The 18,104-nt window shown below is 42.5% G+C and overlaps 6 protein-coding genes across 7 annotated transcripts in view; 3 read left to right on the top strand and 3 right to left on the bottom strand.

Moving 5' to 3' along the window:
* fne (ELAV like RNA binding protein found in neurons) overlaps nt 1–18,104 on the top strand; it is a 158,150-nt gene that overhangs the window by 104,849 nt on the left and 35,197 nt on the right. The window lies entirely within an intron of this gene.
* Flad1 (Flavin adenine dinucleotide synthetase 1) lies at nt 478–2,018 on the bottom strand. Of its 2 annotated transcripts, XM_030389597.2 has the most exons (3): nt 1,873–2,018; nt 906–1,620; nt 478–847 (listed from the first exon to the last, which is right to left on the bottom strand). In XM_030389597.2, the coding sequence occupies exons 2-3, from the start codon at nt 1,506–1,508 to the stop codon at nt 551–553; spliced, it is 900 nt and encodes a 299-aa protein (XP_030245457.1). In that variant the 5' UTR covers nt 1,509–1,620; nt 1,873–2,018; the 3' UTR covers nt 478–550. The 2 variants fall into 2 exon arrangements, with proteins under 2 accessions (XP_030245457.1, XP_089119965.1); XM_089263839.1 differs by lacking the exon at nt 1,873–2,018 and having other exon boundaries at nt 906–1,839.
* Nucleotides 2,501–5,716, bottom strand: LOC115564848 (uncharacterized). The gene is made up of 2 exons (XM_089264186.1): nt 5,207–5,716; nt 2,501–3,595 (listed from the first exon to the last, which is right to left on the bottom strand). The coding sequence occupies exons 1-2, from the start codon at nt 5,358–5,360 to the stop codon at nt 2,520–2,522; spliced, it is 1,230 nt and encodes a 409-aa protein (XP_089120312.1). The 5' UTR covers nt 5,361–5,716; the 3' UTR covers nt 2,501–2,519.
* mRpL49 (mitochondrial ribosomal protein L49) lies at nt 6,289–7,043 on the top strand. The gene is made up of 2 exons (XM_030389601.2): nt 6,289–6,464; nt 6,530–7,043. Exons 1-2 carry the CDS (start codon nt 6,408–6,410, stop codon nt 7,010–7,012), a joined length of 540 nt encoding a protein of 179 aa, XP_030245461.1. The 5' UTR covers nt 6,289–6,407; the 3' UTR covers nt 7,013–7,043.
* Nucleotides 7,918–9,257, bottom strand: Brms1 (breast cancer metastasis-suppressor 1-like protein). Its single transcript, XM_030389600.2, has 3 exons — nt 8,805–9,257; nt 8,494–8,738; nt 7,918–8,422 (listed from the first exon to the last, which is right to left on the bottom strand). The coding sequence occupies exons 1-3, from the start codon at nt 8,995–8,997 to the stop codon at nt 8,081–8,083; spliced, it is 780 nt and encodes a 259-aa protein (XP_030245460.1). The 5' UTR covers nt 8,998–9,257; the 3' UTR covers nt 7,918–8,080.
* LOC115564850 (protein YIPF1) lies at nt 9,460–11,507 on the top strand. Its single transcript, XM_030389599.2, has 4 exons — nt 9,460–10,134; nt 10,206–10,412; nt 10,500–10,592; nt 10,652–11,507. Exons 1-4 carry the CDS (start codon nt 9,634–9,636, stop codon nt 10,946–10,948), a joined length of 1,098 nt encoding a protein of 365 aa, XP_030245459.1. The 5' UTR covers nt 9,460–9,633; the 3' UTR covers nt 10,949–11,507.

Raw genomic sequence — 18,104 nt, 5'->3', positions numbered from 1 at the left:
AGCACTTAGCATTAAACTAGCTGTAAGCATTTGACATGCACGTTAACTTAAGCTGCTGTTAAATGTTAAGCGACTGTAAAGCCGACAGCGCAGACTTTACTGTGCAAGCAAAACATATACAAATATAGATAACTAACTCCCATACGTATGTATGTATGTGTGTGTGTATATATCTGACTTGAATTGTAATTTACAAATTTAGAGCAGAAAATCAACAGGTGCAACAAAAAAGTTACACGAACTGAAATGAATGCCAATTACAAAGCTTAAGCTAAAGCAGATATATAAATATACATATGTACATACATATATGCATACGTGATATATATCATACAAATGAGAAATATATATATATATACATATATATATTGAGTACGTTCCGCTTTATATAGGAATTCATGTCTGCACAGAATTCATTCAACTAAAAAAAAAAAATGTAAAAAAAAGGATAAGAAATATATACATATATATATATATGATCTATATATACATATATAGTAAATATTTACAATACAATTGCACTATGATTAGCCAGTTTAGGTTTTTGCGACTATTTGGAACTGTGTCGTCCCGCCCGCTCCGTTGTGGGATCGGCCAGCTCCCAGGCGGGCCGATAGCAGGGCGTGACCGCCTCTGCTCCGGCCGCCGCTGCAGCCGCCGCACACTCGGCGCAGAGCAAATGCGGATTGGGAAAGGTGTTGGACTTGTAGCCAATCGATGTGTAGCCCCGCGCATAGAGACTGCAGTAGGGCACCTTGTATATGTGGATGTAGTGCCAGATGTCGTGGTAGCTCCATTCCAGCAGCGGATTCAGTCGCATCATGTCCGGCCAATCGCTGTCCGTTTTCTGCAATAAATCGAAGTGTAATTAGAATGGGCATGGTCTGGAGTTGGGCTCAGTTTACCTGCATCGCTTTCAGGTTCTCGCAATAGGGATCCGTATTGCGGCTGCCCACAAAGACGGCCTTGATGAGCGGCATGTCGTGGGTCATCTGGGTGAGCGCCACCTTCAGCGAGTCCTTGTACTTGATCAGCTTCACCTTGTAGCGCCTCACACAGTGCTTGACAAAGTCGTCGATCTCCTCGAACGAATCGTCCGACTCAATGTAGAGCATCGGTATCTGGCCGCTGTCGATGTTCCGCTGGGCGCAGTAGCCCATCAGCAGATCGAGCAGCACTGTGCAGTCCTTGCCGCCATTGAAGCAGAATATCAACTGAGAGATCTTGTACTGCATCAGCGTCTGGTCGAAGAAATCGTACGCCGTGCGAACGCGACGCTTGATGTGGTCCCGGGTGGCGTCTGTGATGGCTACGGGGCAGGTGGCATTGGCATCGTTATGATCGTCGTCTCTATCGTTGTTATGGCAATTGGACATAATGCTCTTGCCACCGATACCGTTACTGTTACTGTTACCGTTACAATTGCCGCGAATCTTCTTCTTTTTGCTGAATGCTGTGGACTTTGTTAGCGTGGTCTGCTGTTGTGTCTGAATGCAGCATTTATGCATTTTGCTGTCGAATTATCAAGAATTAATAAGTTGCGCCTGCAGCTGCTTCTCCCGTCTCCTGCTCTCACTCTCTCTCCCTCTGTCTCTCTGGCAAGCTATGGGCTCTGGCAACCTGAATAGAATGCGCCGTTACATTGACAATTTCATACAACAATTAACTTTCTCCAAAAATCAATGTGACTCCATGTGTGTGTGTGTGTGTGTGTGCACGGCGTTGCTTTTATATAATAATTATCAACATTTAACAATAGCTTGTTGTAGACTGCGTTATCTGCACAGCAAATTACATCACATGCACACGTTACACATACACACGTGCGCTGTACACACACATACACACACAGCCGCGTTCTGTGCTACATACGTTAATTCAAATGGGGAATGTTAGTGGGGTTTGCACGTTACTAATATGCCATTAATGTTAACATTGCGCTTTTTTGTTTTAATCTCAAATAATTGCTGGACAGTGCTGCCACAGCGCCAAAGTACAACAAAACAGCTGTTGTGCGGTGCAAACAGTCCGGCAGCGCTGCTGCAGTGTAGGGTGTAAAACGAGACTAAGAATTTGATTTGAATTTGATCAGTTGATTTTTGTGAAACATATTTTTTGCATATCTATGTATATATATTTTCCTATTCATATTTATTTGTTGTGTTTTATTTATTTTTGTAGCAGTCTGGCAGCTCCGGTGTGCGCCAAAAATTGGCTGGCAGTCTGGCCGCACTCTGCCGTGCAGTGCTGTAAAATGCCACAAAAATTTAAATTTGAATTTGTTTTGATCTTTGCGAAAAGCGTTTTATTTTGCATTGCATGACATTTTCTTCTTATATTCTGTTTTACATTTAACAAATATGTGTGTGTGAGTGTGAGTGTGTTTGTGTACATGTAACTTTAACAAAAAAACAATAGAAATACATTTAATTGCTATTATATTTAACAAATGGGCACTGTCGGTTGTTATATATGTATATTTTACGTTTTTGTTGGTTTGTTTTATGTTTTTTATTTTGCTAAACATCCAAATTGTCCAGCACATTGTCAATGAGTCCTACGACCTTTTGCCTAAATCGACGATTCTGCTTGCCGCTCATTTCTTTCAGATATGGATGCAGGCTGATTAAAAACGAATAATCGGCGTCGGGCTGAGCGAGCGTCAGACCAGGTGTTGACGCTGCCGACGCCGGCGCTGCCACAGCAGCGGGCGCAGGTGTGCTTGCACCTGGTGGCGTTGCTGTCAGATTATTGCAATTGCTGCTGCTGCTGTTGTTGTTGTTGTTGTTGTTGCTGTTGTTGTTGCTGGTGCTGCCGGTGTTGTTGTTGTAGTGCAACTGGTTGGCGCTGCCTTTGAGCCACTCGGCCATCGTCCAGTCCATGTTGCTGCGCAGCGCCGCCGCCATCGAAACGGGCAACGTGACCAGCGAATGCTGTGCACCAACAGCAGCAGCAACAATCTTATCCGTGCCCTGTTGCTGGTGCTGCTGGTGCTCCACTTTGATGGCCTGCAGTCGCAGGGGCGAGAGACCTGCTGCTGCCTCCTGCGGTTGGTGGTCGTCCTGCTCGTCGTGTGACTCTGCCGCCTCCTCCTCATCCTCGTGGCTGCCATTGCTGTCTTTGGTGTCCTCCTCCTGCTGATGATGGCGTTGCTGCTCCCGCTCCCTCTCCCGTTCGCGCTCCAGCTCCTGCAGCTCTTGCTGATGCAACTGATGCTGCTGCTGCTGTTGCTGCTGATGATGATGCTGCTCCAGGAGTCGCATCTGGCCAATGCGAGTCAGATACGTGGCCGCCGCTGCCGCCGTTGTCGTCGAGGTGCTCGGCTTGCGCAGCACCATGCCGCCGGCGCTCGGGCTCGAGTTCGAGTTCGAATTCGCATTGAGATTCGAGCTGGGATTCGGATTGGGATTGGGCGGCTGCCCAGCGAGCGGCAGCTGCTTGTGACAGGCGCGCGACTTTGTGTAGGGTATCAGAAACTGCAGATACTTGGACAAGTAGTACTTGCGCTTGCCACGGCCCGTCTGGGTGCGCGCCAGCTTCAGGGATCGCAGGAAGCTACTCCGAATGGTGCGCCAACGCTCACGCGAATTCCGAACTGCAATGGAGACGATTCGAAGGGAGATATTAAATGGGGATATTAGAGATTCGGTTGGGGGTATTCAGTGGGTATTGAAATTCGGAATAAGAACAAGTTTGGGAATGATTTTGACTGATATTCGGAAAGAATCGACTGATATTGCCGAAGAATCTGAATATCCTTGGATAAGAAGGCTTAGAGTTCGGAATGACGAAAGAAATGCGGAGTAAGATGTCAAGGAGTAGAAATTCTACAAGGAGTAGAGTTCGGAGTCAAAATAGGGTAGTCTAATATAAAATCCTGGAGCAGATTTCAGAGTATTTGGAGTATTGAGAACAATAGGACCTACTATTGGAACTATTGGAACGAAATGAATGAATACTCCGAATACTCTACTATCTGTTCAGTTACTGCACATGTTTCCTAATAAAGCATTATTATTATTCAGAAGGAAAGAAGGATTACTATCTAAGTATAATACACTATGTAGCATAAACTACAAATGCGTAAGGCAACATCTAATGAAATGACTATATATACATACATATGTATGTCTATATATTATAAATATATTATAAATATTTTCATTATTATATTATATATTATAAATATATTCAATCAAATTTGCACTAAATTCACTATAAGCAAATAATTTAAAATAATTGTGCCCCAGACAAACAGGTTCGTCATTAAAATTTACTTAAAAATGCAATGAAAGCAAACTTTCGATGTCAGCCTTAACGCCATGCGTCCCCTCTCATGCCAGCCCTAACCTAATTTCGTTGTCAAATCCTTTAGCAGAACAGAATTAATGCCAGTGCTGCATAACGTATGCATGTGCATGTGCATGTGTGCTTGTGTGTGTGTGTGTGCAGCAACCGCTGAGCGGAACTATTAAGTGGAACTAAATTCAACTTATGAAAATGAACATTTAATTGGCCAATCAAAAAAGCTCATAGCCCAGTTCAGTTCAGCGCGAATCGACTCGGCTCGGCTCGGCTCGGCTCAGTATGCTGCTGCCAAGGAGAATGTGCAGTGCTGCACAATGCACGAAGCGGTCGGCGATCTGTGCGGCAACAAGTGTTGGCAAATGCCAACAAGTGACAGAGAAACATGCATATATATGTATGTATGTATGTATGTAAATTCATGCAGGGTATTTCCACTGCGCTGCAGTTGCTGAACTTTTTTAATTACATGCCAAAAGCGGCTGCAGCAGCAGCAGCAGCAATAGCAAAAACAACAACAAAACTAATTGCATGCAAACGCCGCGCGCAGCTATTGCTGTGTGTGACACAGTGACACACCTACACACACACACGCGCGCGTGCATGCTAAGAGGCATTTAATGCATTGAGTGCAAGCGAGTTGGCACGACTACAAATTGCGATTGCATTGAACACACACACACACACGCACACGCAGGCAAAAGCTTGCATCATAGGCGCGCGCGCCAGCACACACACACACACACGCGCGTACAACAAATGAGCACGCAATTGCAAAAAAAGCAGCAATAAACGAATATGGAAATGGAAATCTACAAGTGCAGCAGAAATGAAAAGTTTTGCCTGCTGCACACACACGCACTGTCTGTCTCTGTGTGTGTGTGTGTGTAATTATATGCACCTGTGTCCTTTATTTCATTGGCCACATGTTGCCAGGCCTTTTGCACCTCCTCCTTTTTGCTGTAGCCCGGATGTGTATAGTTCCAGAGGCAGGGCTGATTCTCGACCAGCTGCACGAATTTCACATTGAACACGGGATCATCCTTGCGAGCCATGCTCCTAGCGCTTTGCAACACTGACACACTGCACCGTTACAATGGCAGCCAAACGCATTACACTCAAAGGAAATGGCCGCAGCAAAGAATGAGAAAAAACAGAACGAAAAACAAAAACAGACACTCGAATTTGCGCGCGCTCGCTGGCTAGCTCTGTTTCGCTCTTGCTCTCTCTTCCTAACTGTACTTTTGTCTTGCTCGCGCTTAATAAGCAGCTGCGAATGCAACAAACGGTATCAAACTAATCTGTGCGTCTGTCGAATTCAGTTTTGCTTTTCAGCTGTGTGTTGGGGCAAACACAGCAACAACTTGTCGCAACGAAAGCGCCGAGAAAACTGAAAACTGAAACTGAGCGCAAAAAAAAGCTAACAAATAAAAGCTGCAACGTAAACAATGCCAAAACGATTTTGCGGCAGCGGCTGCGGCTGCTGCTGTTAGAATCAACATCAAATGCAGCAAAAAACTGCAGCAACAACAACAACAACAACAAGTAGAGGCAAAGCAGCTGCAGCGCTAATGATTAAAATAAGCTTGTGTTTGTGTGCGTGTATGAGTGTGTTTGCTTGCAAAAGCTTTAGCTCTAACGATGACGTCGCTGGCGGCATTTGCTGCACACAAACAGGCACACACACACACGGATATCTCTAAATGCATTTACATATGTAGCTATAAGCTGCCAAAAAGGCGCCAACAGCTAGATATTGCGCTTTACAGCACTGAAACGGCGCTAGCTAGTGTGCCGACTGCAGTTCCGCAGCTAGTTCCAGACAGAGCATATGTAATGCAATTTGCTTTTAGAATTTATTATTTTTAGGCACTATGGTTGACTTAACTTCATAGAGAATATTTAAATTTTTTTGCTAATTTAATTTACAGTTGGGCGCAATGGCCAAAAACGGCCACTTTTCAGCAGTCAGCGTGCGCAGTGGCAACGCTGTTGATCACTGGTTCCGCCAGCTAGTTCCGCACAGCGCATATGTAACACAATTTGTGGCTGTTGTTTTCATTTTGTTTTTCTTCACTAAAATCAACTAGAAATAATAATAAATGGCAGCCAACGCCAAAGCCATCGTTAACACGCCGCTGCTGCAGGGACTGAAACAGGTGAGTGATTCGCCCATCTGCCTAGAACCGTTGCTAATTGTCCAATGGTAAATGCTCCCTTGCAGCTAGTGCGCTCACTGCACACGGACTGCGCTCGTCTGTCCAGCTTTCGCTCGTCCAGAGAGGTGCAGCCACTCGAACAGTATCCCGAGGTGGAGGTGCTGCACAATCCGCCCGAATGGAAGTACGTGGAGCGCCTGCTGCCGCCACGCACCGTGCCCCAGCCCGTCGCAAAGCCAGCCTATCCGTCCGGCTGGAAGCCCCAGACGGCGACTGGCCAGGAGAGCGGCTACTTTGTGGCGCGCACCAAGAACCACATGTTGCCCGTCTATCTGAATACGCGCTTTCGCGGCCAGCGCCGCCTCACCATCGTGCGGCTCATCCAGGGCGATATCTGGGCCCTTGAGCGGGATCTGCGCCAGGTCGTGGAACAGTCTAGAAATGGCAAACTCTGCGCCACGCGTGTCAACGAGCTGAGCGGCCAGATTCACATCCATGGCGACTATGTGGATCTGCTGCGGGAGCATCTCAAGAGCAAGGGATTCTAATTTTGTTGCAATAAACAGTTAAATGTTAAAATTCTCCAAGTTTCTTCTGAATGGAATTCCGCTGAATTTTATAGCTAGGCTCTATTTAGAAGCCCGAACCCGCAGACCAATAAGTACACTTTGATTTTTACCCATTTTTCACAACTTCAAGTGAATTCTTTATGGACTCTCTTCTTCCGATAAACATATTGCTCACAGTCTAAAAACATGTTCCTTAAGATTTGCAATATTATAAACTAGTTTTATATTTAGAGTTTCATGTAAATTGTTTTTCACACACCCACACATTTTCCACAACTTTCAGTGAATTTGATTTCACTCCAGTGGATTTCTTATAGATCTATGTACATATTGTATGTGGGGGGAAATTGTTGCACAGGATCTCACGGTGTATCCTTAACTAGTCGCAATACAACAAATTTGGCGGATTCGAACAGCTTCGATTTCCACACATTTTCCGCTCAAGTGCGTGATTTTCTAATTACATCATATCAATATCTAGCTTAGGTGAAATGTTTGCTTTGCTTTATGGTAATGAGAAAAAAAATTGACTTTATTTAATGTACAGGTCTGAGATAAACATATATCTATGTATATGTATGGGGATGTGATATCAGCATGGGCAACAAGATGCAATTTGTTGGATGATTCTAGAATACCAGGAGCAGGAGCACAGGCAACTGTATATAGCTATATGTACAATATTGAAATATATATATATATATATATATATATATATACATATATATATATATATATCTTGTGCAATGCAAGATTTATACTAAAATTTGGACAATGGACTTATGTATAGGGTTGCCTTTGCTCGAGGGTTGACATTTTGTTGTTGTTGGTTTTTCTTTTCCTTAATTTTATATACTAAAAACAATTAAAAAAAAAGAAATGTGTCAAGCATAGAGGCTCACACGTGCGTGCATGATTATTAGAAACATAATCATCGTTTAACAGATATAACTAATGGACATTCCGGTTAGTAGCCGACGCTACCTTTCGCTGCCGTCAGGTGAGCTTCTTGCTGCGCGCCTGGCCGTAGGCAGCCGAACGCCACCGTTATCCATTCGCGCCGGCCATCGCCGTCGGTGTCAGCGGCATGCCGACCAGATTGGGCGTCGACGCCGCCGACACATTGCCGGCGGCCGTGGATGAGCGCTTCAGTGCTTTACGTATTATCGTCCAGTCCTCCATGATGTCCTCCTCGCGCAGCATATAGACCACATACGGTCCGGTGACCGTGACGGCCTTCTTGCGTCCTGGTCCGCGCACCTTGCTCTGGCGCTTATCGTTGCCCCAATCGTCCCAGGAGATGTCCACATTGTGGCGATCCTCTTCGAGGCGGCGTATGCGCTCCATTAGATCCTCGCGCAGACTATCTATGGCCATTTGTTTCTCGCTCTGCACACGACGGAAGGCGAATTTCTGTTTAGCAAATCAATTCTCGGTACGAGAAACTTCAGTTCACTCACCTCAAAGTGTTGGGTGGCTGCCTGCTCCTCGGACAGATATTTGTGCTCGATATTTTGCAGGCGAAACTTGCGCAGCACGTCGGCCACTTCGATGCGAGTGCGATAGACTTTGTCCAGTTCCTTCTGGGGCTGGACAAATTCCTCGGATCGACCGGAACGCACATCCGCCAGCTGCCGTTCGATGTGATTGATGCGTTCGCAGTAATACTGTTCGCGCAGCTGACTAAACTGTCGGTCCAAGCTGGCTGCATTACATAGGTTATACATCAGTTAGTATGAACTTTCTCAAATTGGCGCCAAATCGTACGTACCCAAATCTTCGATGTGTTCGGCGCGTCGCAGTTCGATTTCGGTGGCATCCATTTCGGAGGAATCATCGGAATCGCACTCATTGGCCTCCTCCTCCTCGTCGGAGGTGTCGTGCGCCTGGCTGGAGTTCGAGCGCTCCGACTCCGCGCCAGAGACGTCGCCCTCCGCATCGGATTCGCCATTTTTTACAGGCATTTGGGGGGAGGGGCAGAGATAACTGCTATCCGAGCGCGCTATACGTGTGTTTTGTGTTTCTTGTGTATATGTATATGTGTGTGTATAATAAACAAGCACTGCACTCACTGGAGCAACTCAACTAAATTGTATATTCTTTAAAAAATTCTTTTATTCAACGAAATTTATAGAAATTCTCGTAGCTAGCGAACATTGTTTTGTACTGCTGCTGCAAAAAGTGTTGGCTGACGACACAAGGCCAGACAGTGCTGCACAGCGCAAGGCAATCGATAGTTTTTGATAAATCGATGTATATTCAAACTATTTATGCGCACTTATTAAATGTAAAACCAGAAGTCCGTTTACAATTTATAAATACACTAAAATAACCAAATTATCGAGGACTATATGATAGTATAATTATTTGTGTAGAAAAATCCACAAAATAAACACAAAAGTCAAATACCAAATATTTACAGAATACGGTCACACGCAGGCGCCAGATCAACAGCTGACGTATGAGTGTGAGGCGAGAGAAAAAAATAGACGAATAGACGAAGCAAACGAGAAAAACAAATATAGGCGCTGTCGATAAATACGTGTAATATAAATAAGAAGCGTGATAAAATAATTCCACATATTTTACACTAGCGAGCCATGGAAACGCCGACTGCCGATGATTTGCTACAGTTTCGCGACTACAGCGCAACTAACAGCGGCACACCAGCGCAAATCAATGTCAATTCGCCAACGCATGCTGCTAGAGGCGGTGCTGGTGGTGCGGGTGGTGCAGGAGGCGGCGCTGCCAATTTCAATAATGGACAGCGTCAGCGTGGTGATCCACTGTCCGACTTGATATACGACATGAGCAATTCGGCACAAAATATTATTGGCGGTAGCGGTGGTGGAGGCGGCACCGGCGGTGCTGGCAACGATGGAGGCTCAGCCGATGTCGGCGCTGGCGGCGCCAGTGGAGGTGCTCGCGTCTCCTTCCTAACCATCGAGTACTATCAGCAGTTCTTCAATGTCGACACGTACATGGTGCTGGAGCGCATTGCCAACTCCATGATACCCAAGCGCGCCTCGGCCAACTATTTGCGCATGAACATTGGCGAAAATCCAGATCTCTATGGTCCCTTCTGGATAACCGTAACGCTGGTAACTACATTTCACTCGCTATACGTAAATATCGATCCATCATGTATCGTCTCTCTCTCTCTTTCTTTCAGATCTTTTCGATAGCCATCAGTGGCAATTTAGCCAGCTATCTGCAGCAGGCCGACGATAGCTATCATTGGCATTACAATTTCCATTTGGTATCCTATGCAGCCACCTGCATCTTCCTCTATGCCAACATCTTGCCGGCCATCCTCTGGGCCCTCTTCAAGTACAGCCTCAAGCCTGTCGATGCATCCGATGCTGTGGAAACGGAAAGCGTTAGTCTACACTCTTCTCTATGTATAGCCATCTCTTACTCATTGCGTGTCTCTCTCTCTCTCTCTCTCTCCCTCTGGCTATCACAGGCTAGCTACACACCGAGTCTTTTGTCGCTGATGTGCATCTATGGCTACAGTCTGGCCATCTATATACCCGTCTCCATACTCTGGGTGATCAATGTGAGCTCCATCTGGATTTACCTATATACATTGCTCATAAAGTACAATTTCCTTTGCAGATTTCACTGCTACAGTGGCTGCTCGTTATCACGGCTGCCCTGCTCTCCGGCACAGTGCTGATTGCCGTGCTGACGCCAGCGCTCCGCAATTCACAATATTCGCTATTCCTTATCATTGGCATACTCGGCGCCCACATCATTTTGGCCGCTGGCTTTCTGCTCTACTTCTTCCACAGTCCGCCGGAGTCTGCCGCGCTGCTGACCAAAGCCACGACAGCGCTGCCCCTTAAGGCCTTGCCGAAGCTGTCCACGCAGGCCGTCGTTGGCGATTTGGCGGCCGCCAATCAAACGGGCTAAAAGACATCATTCCAAATAATATCCCAAACACTGTTTCTGTACATTAAGTTCTACACAGGATTTTTACACGTTTGCCTCTCCCTCCCTCTCCCTCTCCCTCTCCCTTTCTTTGTGTCCAACGCGAATAAGTTTTTAGTCGTAGAATCTATAGACGGAGAGTCTTTTGCACCTTGGCAGTATCTGATAATATATGCAATCGTGTCTATAGAAACTATATTTGCTAAAAATGATAAATTTACCATTTGTGAATTTCTTTAAATTTAAATTTCAAAGTTTTTTCATAAACCAAAAAATTTTTTTTTTGTATTTATTCAGGAGTATGTCTTATATATTTAAGGAAAATAAATATAGTTTTTGTTCAGGAGCTTCAGTACCATGCTTAACATATATATCATTTTTGTATATAAATAAATACATATATCTTATATTATTGTACTGGTAATACGTGTAAATCATGTCCTAATTGACTTATTTTTCTGTATGTGTGTGCGTGTTTTTGTAATATTCTAAGAACTTATAGTTAAATATAATACAAATTCAAAATCTAAGAGATGGTCTATCTCTATCTCTATCTCTATCTCTATCTCTATCTCTATCTCTATCTCTATCTCTATCTCTATCTCTATCTCTATCTATCTCTATCTCTATCTCTATCTCTATCTCTATCTCTATCTCTATCTCTATCTCTATCTCTATCTCTATCTCTATCTCTATCTCTATCTCTATCTCTATCTCTATCTCTATCTCTATCTCTATCTCTATCTCTATCTCTATCTCTATCTCTATCTCTATCTCTATCTCTATCTCTATCTCTATCTCTATCTCTATCTCTATCTCTATCTCTATCTCTATCTCTATCTCTATCTCCATCTCTATCTCTATCTCTATATCTATCTCTATCTCTATCTCTATCTCTATTTCTATCTCCATCTCTATCCCTCCCTCTATAGGCTAACTGTTAGTTGAACCATTTTCCCTCAACTTCATTATGTATTCAGACTGTTTTATATACTATATATGTAAGTGTGGGGCCTCACACCATCAAGCACATACATATGTACATATGTATGTGCGTATACACATAGTTCATCAACGAACCAACCTCACACACTCTCACACACTTACATAACACCCACACAAACTCACACAGAATACATTTCTCAATTTCGAATGCAAATATTCCAGCATCCAACGCTTCGTTGAATTTGTCGTTTTCATATGCTGTGCTACAGAGGGTATTTTAGAATAGTCATTGTCTTAGCAACGATACTCTGTAATTTCTCATCATTTTATTTATTTAGTTCATGTATGCAAAACATCTGAATTATCCAATTTATCTTCAGCAAACTTGACAAATCAGAATCTAGAGGATTTTCATATACGTATATTACAAAATTTGATCTAAATCGAACTGCTATATCGTATAGCTGCTACTGAATTTGTAGGCTATAAATTTAGTTCTTCTATGAACACCTTTTGGTTTCTCTCTATAAATATTTTTAAAAACTTTGCACAGTTGAATTTTATGAGGTACTTCATTCGTAATATTAATTTCAATCTAAACTCATTGCAGTCTCATTTAACTACCATTTGATGGATAGCTTAGAAATTTAGTTCTTGTATGAACAACTTTGAGATTCTGTGAAAGAACTCTATAAAAATTAGTAAATTTCAGTTATAGAAGATTTCTTGAACGTATTTAAAAGCTCAACCAAATCGGCTAAAAATAACATATAGCTGCCATACAACTGAGCTACTAATTTAGTTCTTATATGGAGAGCTATTTGTATTTTAGAAATTTCACATATGTAACTCTTACAAAAATCTTTACTTACGCTCATTTTCTTATCAAAATCGGCTTAGACTTTATGGGCTATATATGTAGTATAAGTCTACCAAGTATCACTCTTTAGATCAAAGTTCTAAAAACAAGGGTATTCCATATTCGTTGAGCTATTCGCTTGAATTTATGTATTTTTTTTCGTTTTATATTTTGATTATTTATTTTCAGTTGCCTTAGCGTCGACAACCCTGGCAGAAAGCAATGTGTGTGACAGAGTAAGAGAGAGAGAGAGAGAGAGAGGGAGAGAGAGTGAGAGAGAGAGAGAGAGAGGGAGAGAGAGAGAGAGAGAGGCAGCTTCAATAGGTTTGTTCTTCGTTCTGCATTGCATTTGTCGCTCCCTTTCCCCCGCATTCACCTGCAACGTGTGAGTGTGAGTGTGGGTGTGGGCGTGGCAGGAGGGTGGGAGTTGCACTTGCTCGATTATATTCATGCATGAAAACGCTGCCCGCTTTGCTGCGTGTGGGCCTGGCATGCGGCTGTGGATTATGTGGCGTATACATAATGTGAGCAAAATCATCATCAGCTGCAGTCGACGATTTGTTTGCCAGCAAAATTGCGAATGGCGAATGGAGAATTGCGAATTGTGAGTGGCGAATGCGTAATTGAAACAGCAAATTGGAAATCAAATTCATTTTTATTTTATTTGTTTTTCTCCCTTTTTATTGCATTTAAATTGAGATTAATTTGTCGATGAATTGCAAAATATAAATATTTACCATTGAAGTCGGATTTAAATCGTATTTGTGTGAAATCTTTGCCAATTATTGCATTTTCTATAGATATAAATAGAGGAATCCTATATAAATATATAGGAAAATGAAAAGAATTTATAAAATAAGTGTTAAAAAACTAAGCTTGATTGGCAATACAAATAACCTGTAGGTCAATCAATCAATCATACAATAGACCTGTCGATCAATCAATCACTCACTAACGTTTCATCAGTTCGTCAGTCAGTCAATCAAACAATTTGTCAATGCCAGTCAGTCAGTAAAATGGTATAACAGTCAATCATTAAACGACCCTCAATCATTCAGTTTGCTGATGAGTCAATCAATCAGTCAAACAGTGCAGTAGTCAATCAACTAGTCAATCAGTTTAGTCAATAAGTCAGCCAATAAACCTTCAGTTAGTCAATTAGTTGATCCACCCAACAAATACTTTGGGAATCAATCATTCACACAGTCAATCAATGAATCAATCATTTAGTTAATCAGATATTGACAAAGTCAATCAATGAATTATTCATTTAGTCAATCAGTGAGTCAGTCAATCAGACTTCAGTCAATGAATTATTCATTAAGTCAATCAATTATGGGTTAATCAATCAGTGAGTCAGTCAATCAATCATTAGTCTAATTAGTTGTGATATATTCATCAATCAGCCCATAAGTCATTCTATACGCTCCACTAAACAGTCAGTAATTCAGTCTGTCAATCATTCAATCAACTATTCAATTAGTCAATCAGTCAGGCGTTCAGCTCAAGCAGTCAATCAATCTAGCATTTATTCAATCAATCAATTAATAGTTGAATCAAGCATTTCTTAAGTCAATCCATCAATCTGCAAGTCAATCATTCAATCAGTGTATCGACAATTTGTTTGTTCAATTAGTTTTCAGTAAATCAATCAATAAATCAGCTATTAATACAGTTCATCAATGAGTTACTGTACCATTTCTCAATCAATCAATCAGCTAGCCAATCAATCATTCAATCAAACACTCAGTCAGTCTGGTTAATCAAGTCTATCAGTCCATCTCAATCAATCAATCAGCTAGCCAATCAATCATTCAATCAAACACTCAGTCAGTCTGGTTAAAGAAGTCTATCAGTCTATCTCAATCCATCAATCAGCTAGCCCGTCAATCATTCAATTAAACACTCAGTCAGTCTGGTTAATCAAGTCTATCAGTCCATCTCAATCAATCAATCAGCTAGCCAATCAATCATTCAATCATTTGGTCAATCAAGTTTATCAGTTTGTCAGCATATGTAGAGGGAAAGAGAGAGAGAGACAGAGAGAGAGGCGATACGATTCACTAGAATCACTAAATTTTCAATCAGCTTGTCTGTCAGTCAATCGTTCAATCAGTCAATCAGTTGACTTTATTTTGCCTCAAGTTTATTTAATGTGAGCGATTCGCATATGTTTGTGTTTTGGGGTAGAGGGAATACCCCTGTCGCTCACGCTCACGCGTCGTACCCTTAATGGTACTCGGCTGTCGTCGTTGCGGAAACGGAAGTCACTCGACTTTTTTTTTTGTAATGTTTTTTCTTCCTCTTCTTTTTTGGAAATTAGCTAATGTGCAGTCGCTTGAGAGACATTTTCTGCTGCCTTTTATTTAGTCTTTTTTTTGGTATTTTTATTTTATCAAAATACGTTCTAGCAGCTATTAGCAGTGTGTGTGTGTGCGTGTGTGTGTGTGTGTGTGTGTGTGGCCCACACTTTGAGCCGCCCTCGTTATGCATGTGAAGCGTTAAAATGCCACTTCAGTGGGGGGGATATGCGCATGTGGTTGCGGTTGGGCGAACGCCTCCCGCTGCTGCCAGCACCACGATGCACCACCTTGCACCACCTTGCACCACCTTGCACCACCTTGGACCACCTGCCTAGCTACTCAAACAGCCACCGGGCAGCACCTGCAACTGGCAACCCGCCCCCGCAGGCCGTGGGCGTGTCTCTTCTGCAAATGCAAATGGGAAATGGGGAAATGCCAAATGCAAAATGCGTTTAACAATTTCCATTTGACCTGTTGAAATGGCGCCGCGGGCAATCAAAAGGCTAATAAGCAAAGCAGAGTATATAAATATATATATATGATATATATATATATATATATATATATATATATATATATATATATATATATATATATATATATATGAGCACAAATACATTTATATATATTCATGATTGGAATTGAATCCATCATAAATCAATCATCATTTGAATGCAGCCCCAGTGCAGAGAAAACCAATTATAGTTGGGAAAATTGCTGATCAGATGGGAACTGAGGAAAAACTCATTTCAATGGAAAAGCTTTTCATTTGTTTTTGATTACGTTTTCAAATGCCATCTATGTCCATTTATAATATATAGAAAAATTATTGAAATGCTTTAAGCTTAAGTCTAAATATTGACTAGATTGAGCGATTCGTTAAAAATTGTTGAATATTTTCAATTGCCTCTTAGGCATAGATCTACCATTCGAGTCGAGTAATCCTAACCCTCAGTCATTATAAAATGACAACTCTATATATATATTTCTTCATAAAGATATTATTGATACATTAAAGATCTGTTGATATATAGCTAGTTTCCACAGTTGACTTCTTGGTCTTGGTATTTAAAAATACTAAATTTAGTCCCCCCGAACCCATTTTTCTTTTAATATACCCTAAAGCCATTCACAAATAATACACCATACATATATCAAAGTCAATTTAGCCTTCTCAGCTCTTCGTCTGTCCTTTTGTTTATTTCTACGTATATCTGAACGCTTCGATCTCAGGATCTATAAGAGCAAAAGACTTGAAATTTTTGTTGTAGCTGCCTGTATGGTATGGGTATATGGAGTTTGTTTGAAAAACTCGATAACTATTTTTCTCTTAATATTAACCATTAAAAAGTTTGTTGAAAATCAGCTACAAAATTATATTTCCTGGAGTCTCCAATATAAATTCATGTGATCTTCATATAATTCTGAATAAAGTGAAAAATGATTGACTTATCAGTTCTTAGAAGTTCCCAGGGGAACTCCTAGTAGAGTACTGAAAACTTCTTCAAGCGTATTATTACCTATTAGGAAATATTTATCATTTATTGATGCTGCATCAATGTAGAGAGAAACTAATGAAAGAAAACTCATTCAATTCACAAAATCAAATTTAATTGAAGCAAGATAGTTTAAAGTACAATTCTAGGTATTTTGTAAGCTACGGCTTGAATTGGGAAACTATTTTCGAATAGTCGCTCAGCTCTCGACACTTGATTCGCTCTGAGTCGAAGAAGGAAAGGAAAGCAAATCAAAGGAGCCTACGTAAGGATTCAAGCCTTGATTCAATCAAGCATGTTGTGCAGTGAAAATAGGAACTGGAAATTGGATGGTTACCAGGGCTACCAATTGTCAAATGGATTTCCTTGCCTTGGCCAGCTGCAAATATGATTTGCCTTTTACTTTTCATCGTTAGCTCGGAACCATCCGGGTAGCTGGGCAGTGGTAGGGGCAGCGATAGGGCCAGCGGTAGGGGCAGGGGGTAGGGGCCGTAAGGCACTTTAAGTTAGTCAAGTTGTAGTCAAAGGTAAACAGCTGGGATGATGATGGGGGCGTAACGGGGCCGACATCCGCCTCTCGCTGCCCTCCTCTGGGAACGGGCGGTTGCGTGGGCAGCCGGCCGGTGCTCATTCGGGGCGTGTTCCTCGTTGCTTGACACAATTCCGAGTACGCCAGCACATTCTCCACAGCAGCTGTGTATGTGTATGTATGTGTGTGTGTGTGTGTCCTGAGCTCAGGATATGCGTAGTGCATTCCCCAACCCACTCCAGCGCCCCACACACCCTCTCGGCCAACGCTCTGCTAGGAGCTGCTCTAATTTCCAGCTGAACGAAAAAGTCTCCAGTGGGGTGCCACGGCTAAACTCTACACAGCCCGTCCCCTACACAGCGAGAGCTTTGAGCTTTTGTGCCCGTGCGGAGTTGCATTGACTTTGCTGCACCACCCCACCGAGACCCGAGCCGAGCACCGCCTTGCCTGCGGGCTGATTATGTATGCAGCTCAGCTTTTGGCTTAGATAAGACGCAGAGCACGCAAAAAAAAAAGGAAGCTGGCATGAAGTGAACTCTACTGACCCACCCAATCACCTAGCGCCCCACAGTTGCCCAAACTGTTTGAGTGGTTGAGTGGTTGCGTTGCTCGGCTTTCAGCGGCACACGAACCTCGCATAATTTCATTATTTATTTTAATTAATTGAAATTGTTCAAAAAGCATTCGACATCCCTTCGGCCACTACCAAGCACCGCCCCTCCAGCTGACCCGTTCCTTAATTGCAATTGAAGGCCCACCGCCTCCTGTGATCCGCTTTGCCCCGGGCCCAAGCGATAAACGGATTTCAAATGAACTTTTCTATCCAATTATAAAGTGAAATATAGCTATGTGTATATAGCTATAAATATGTATGTGTATATATATATATATGTATGTATATATAATATGAATATTCTAGGATATACTGCATCATGTGTGGCCTGTAGAATGGGTCTTAAAGGGGGTGAGGGAGGTAGGGTAAGAGGAGCTGATAAAAGTTTTATTG

The sequence above is a fragment of the Drosophila navojoa genome, chromosome X (assembly GCF_054131105.1).
Source record: "Drosophila navojoa isolate 15081-1374.11 chromosome X, UAZ_NAV_1.0, whole genome shotgun sequence".
NCBI lineage: Eukaryota > Metazoa > Arthropoda > Insecta > Diptera > Drosophilidae > Drosophila > Drosophila navojoa.
This window is presented reverse-complemented; position numbering and strand designations above follow the sequence as displayed.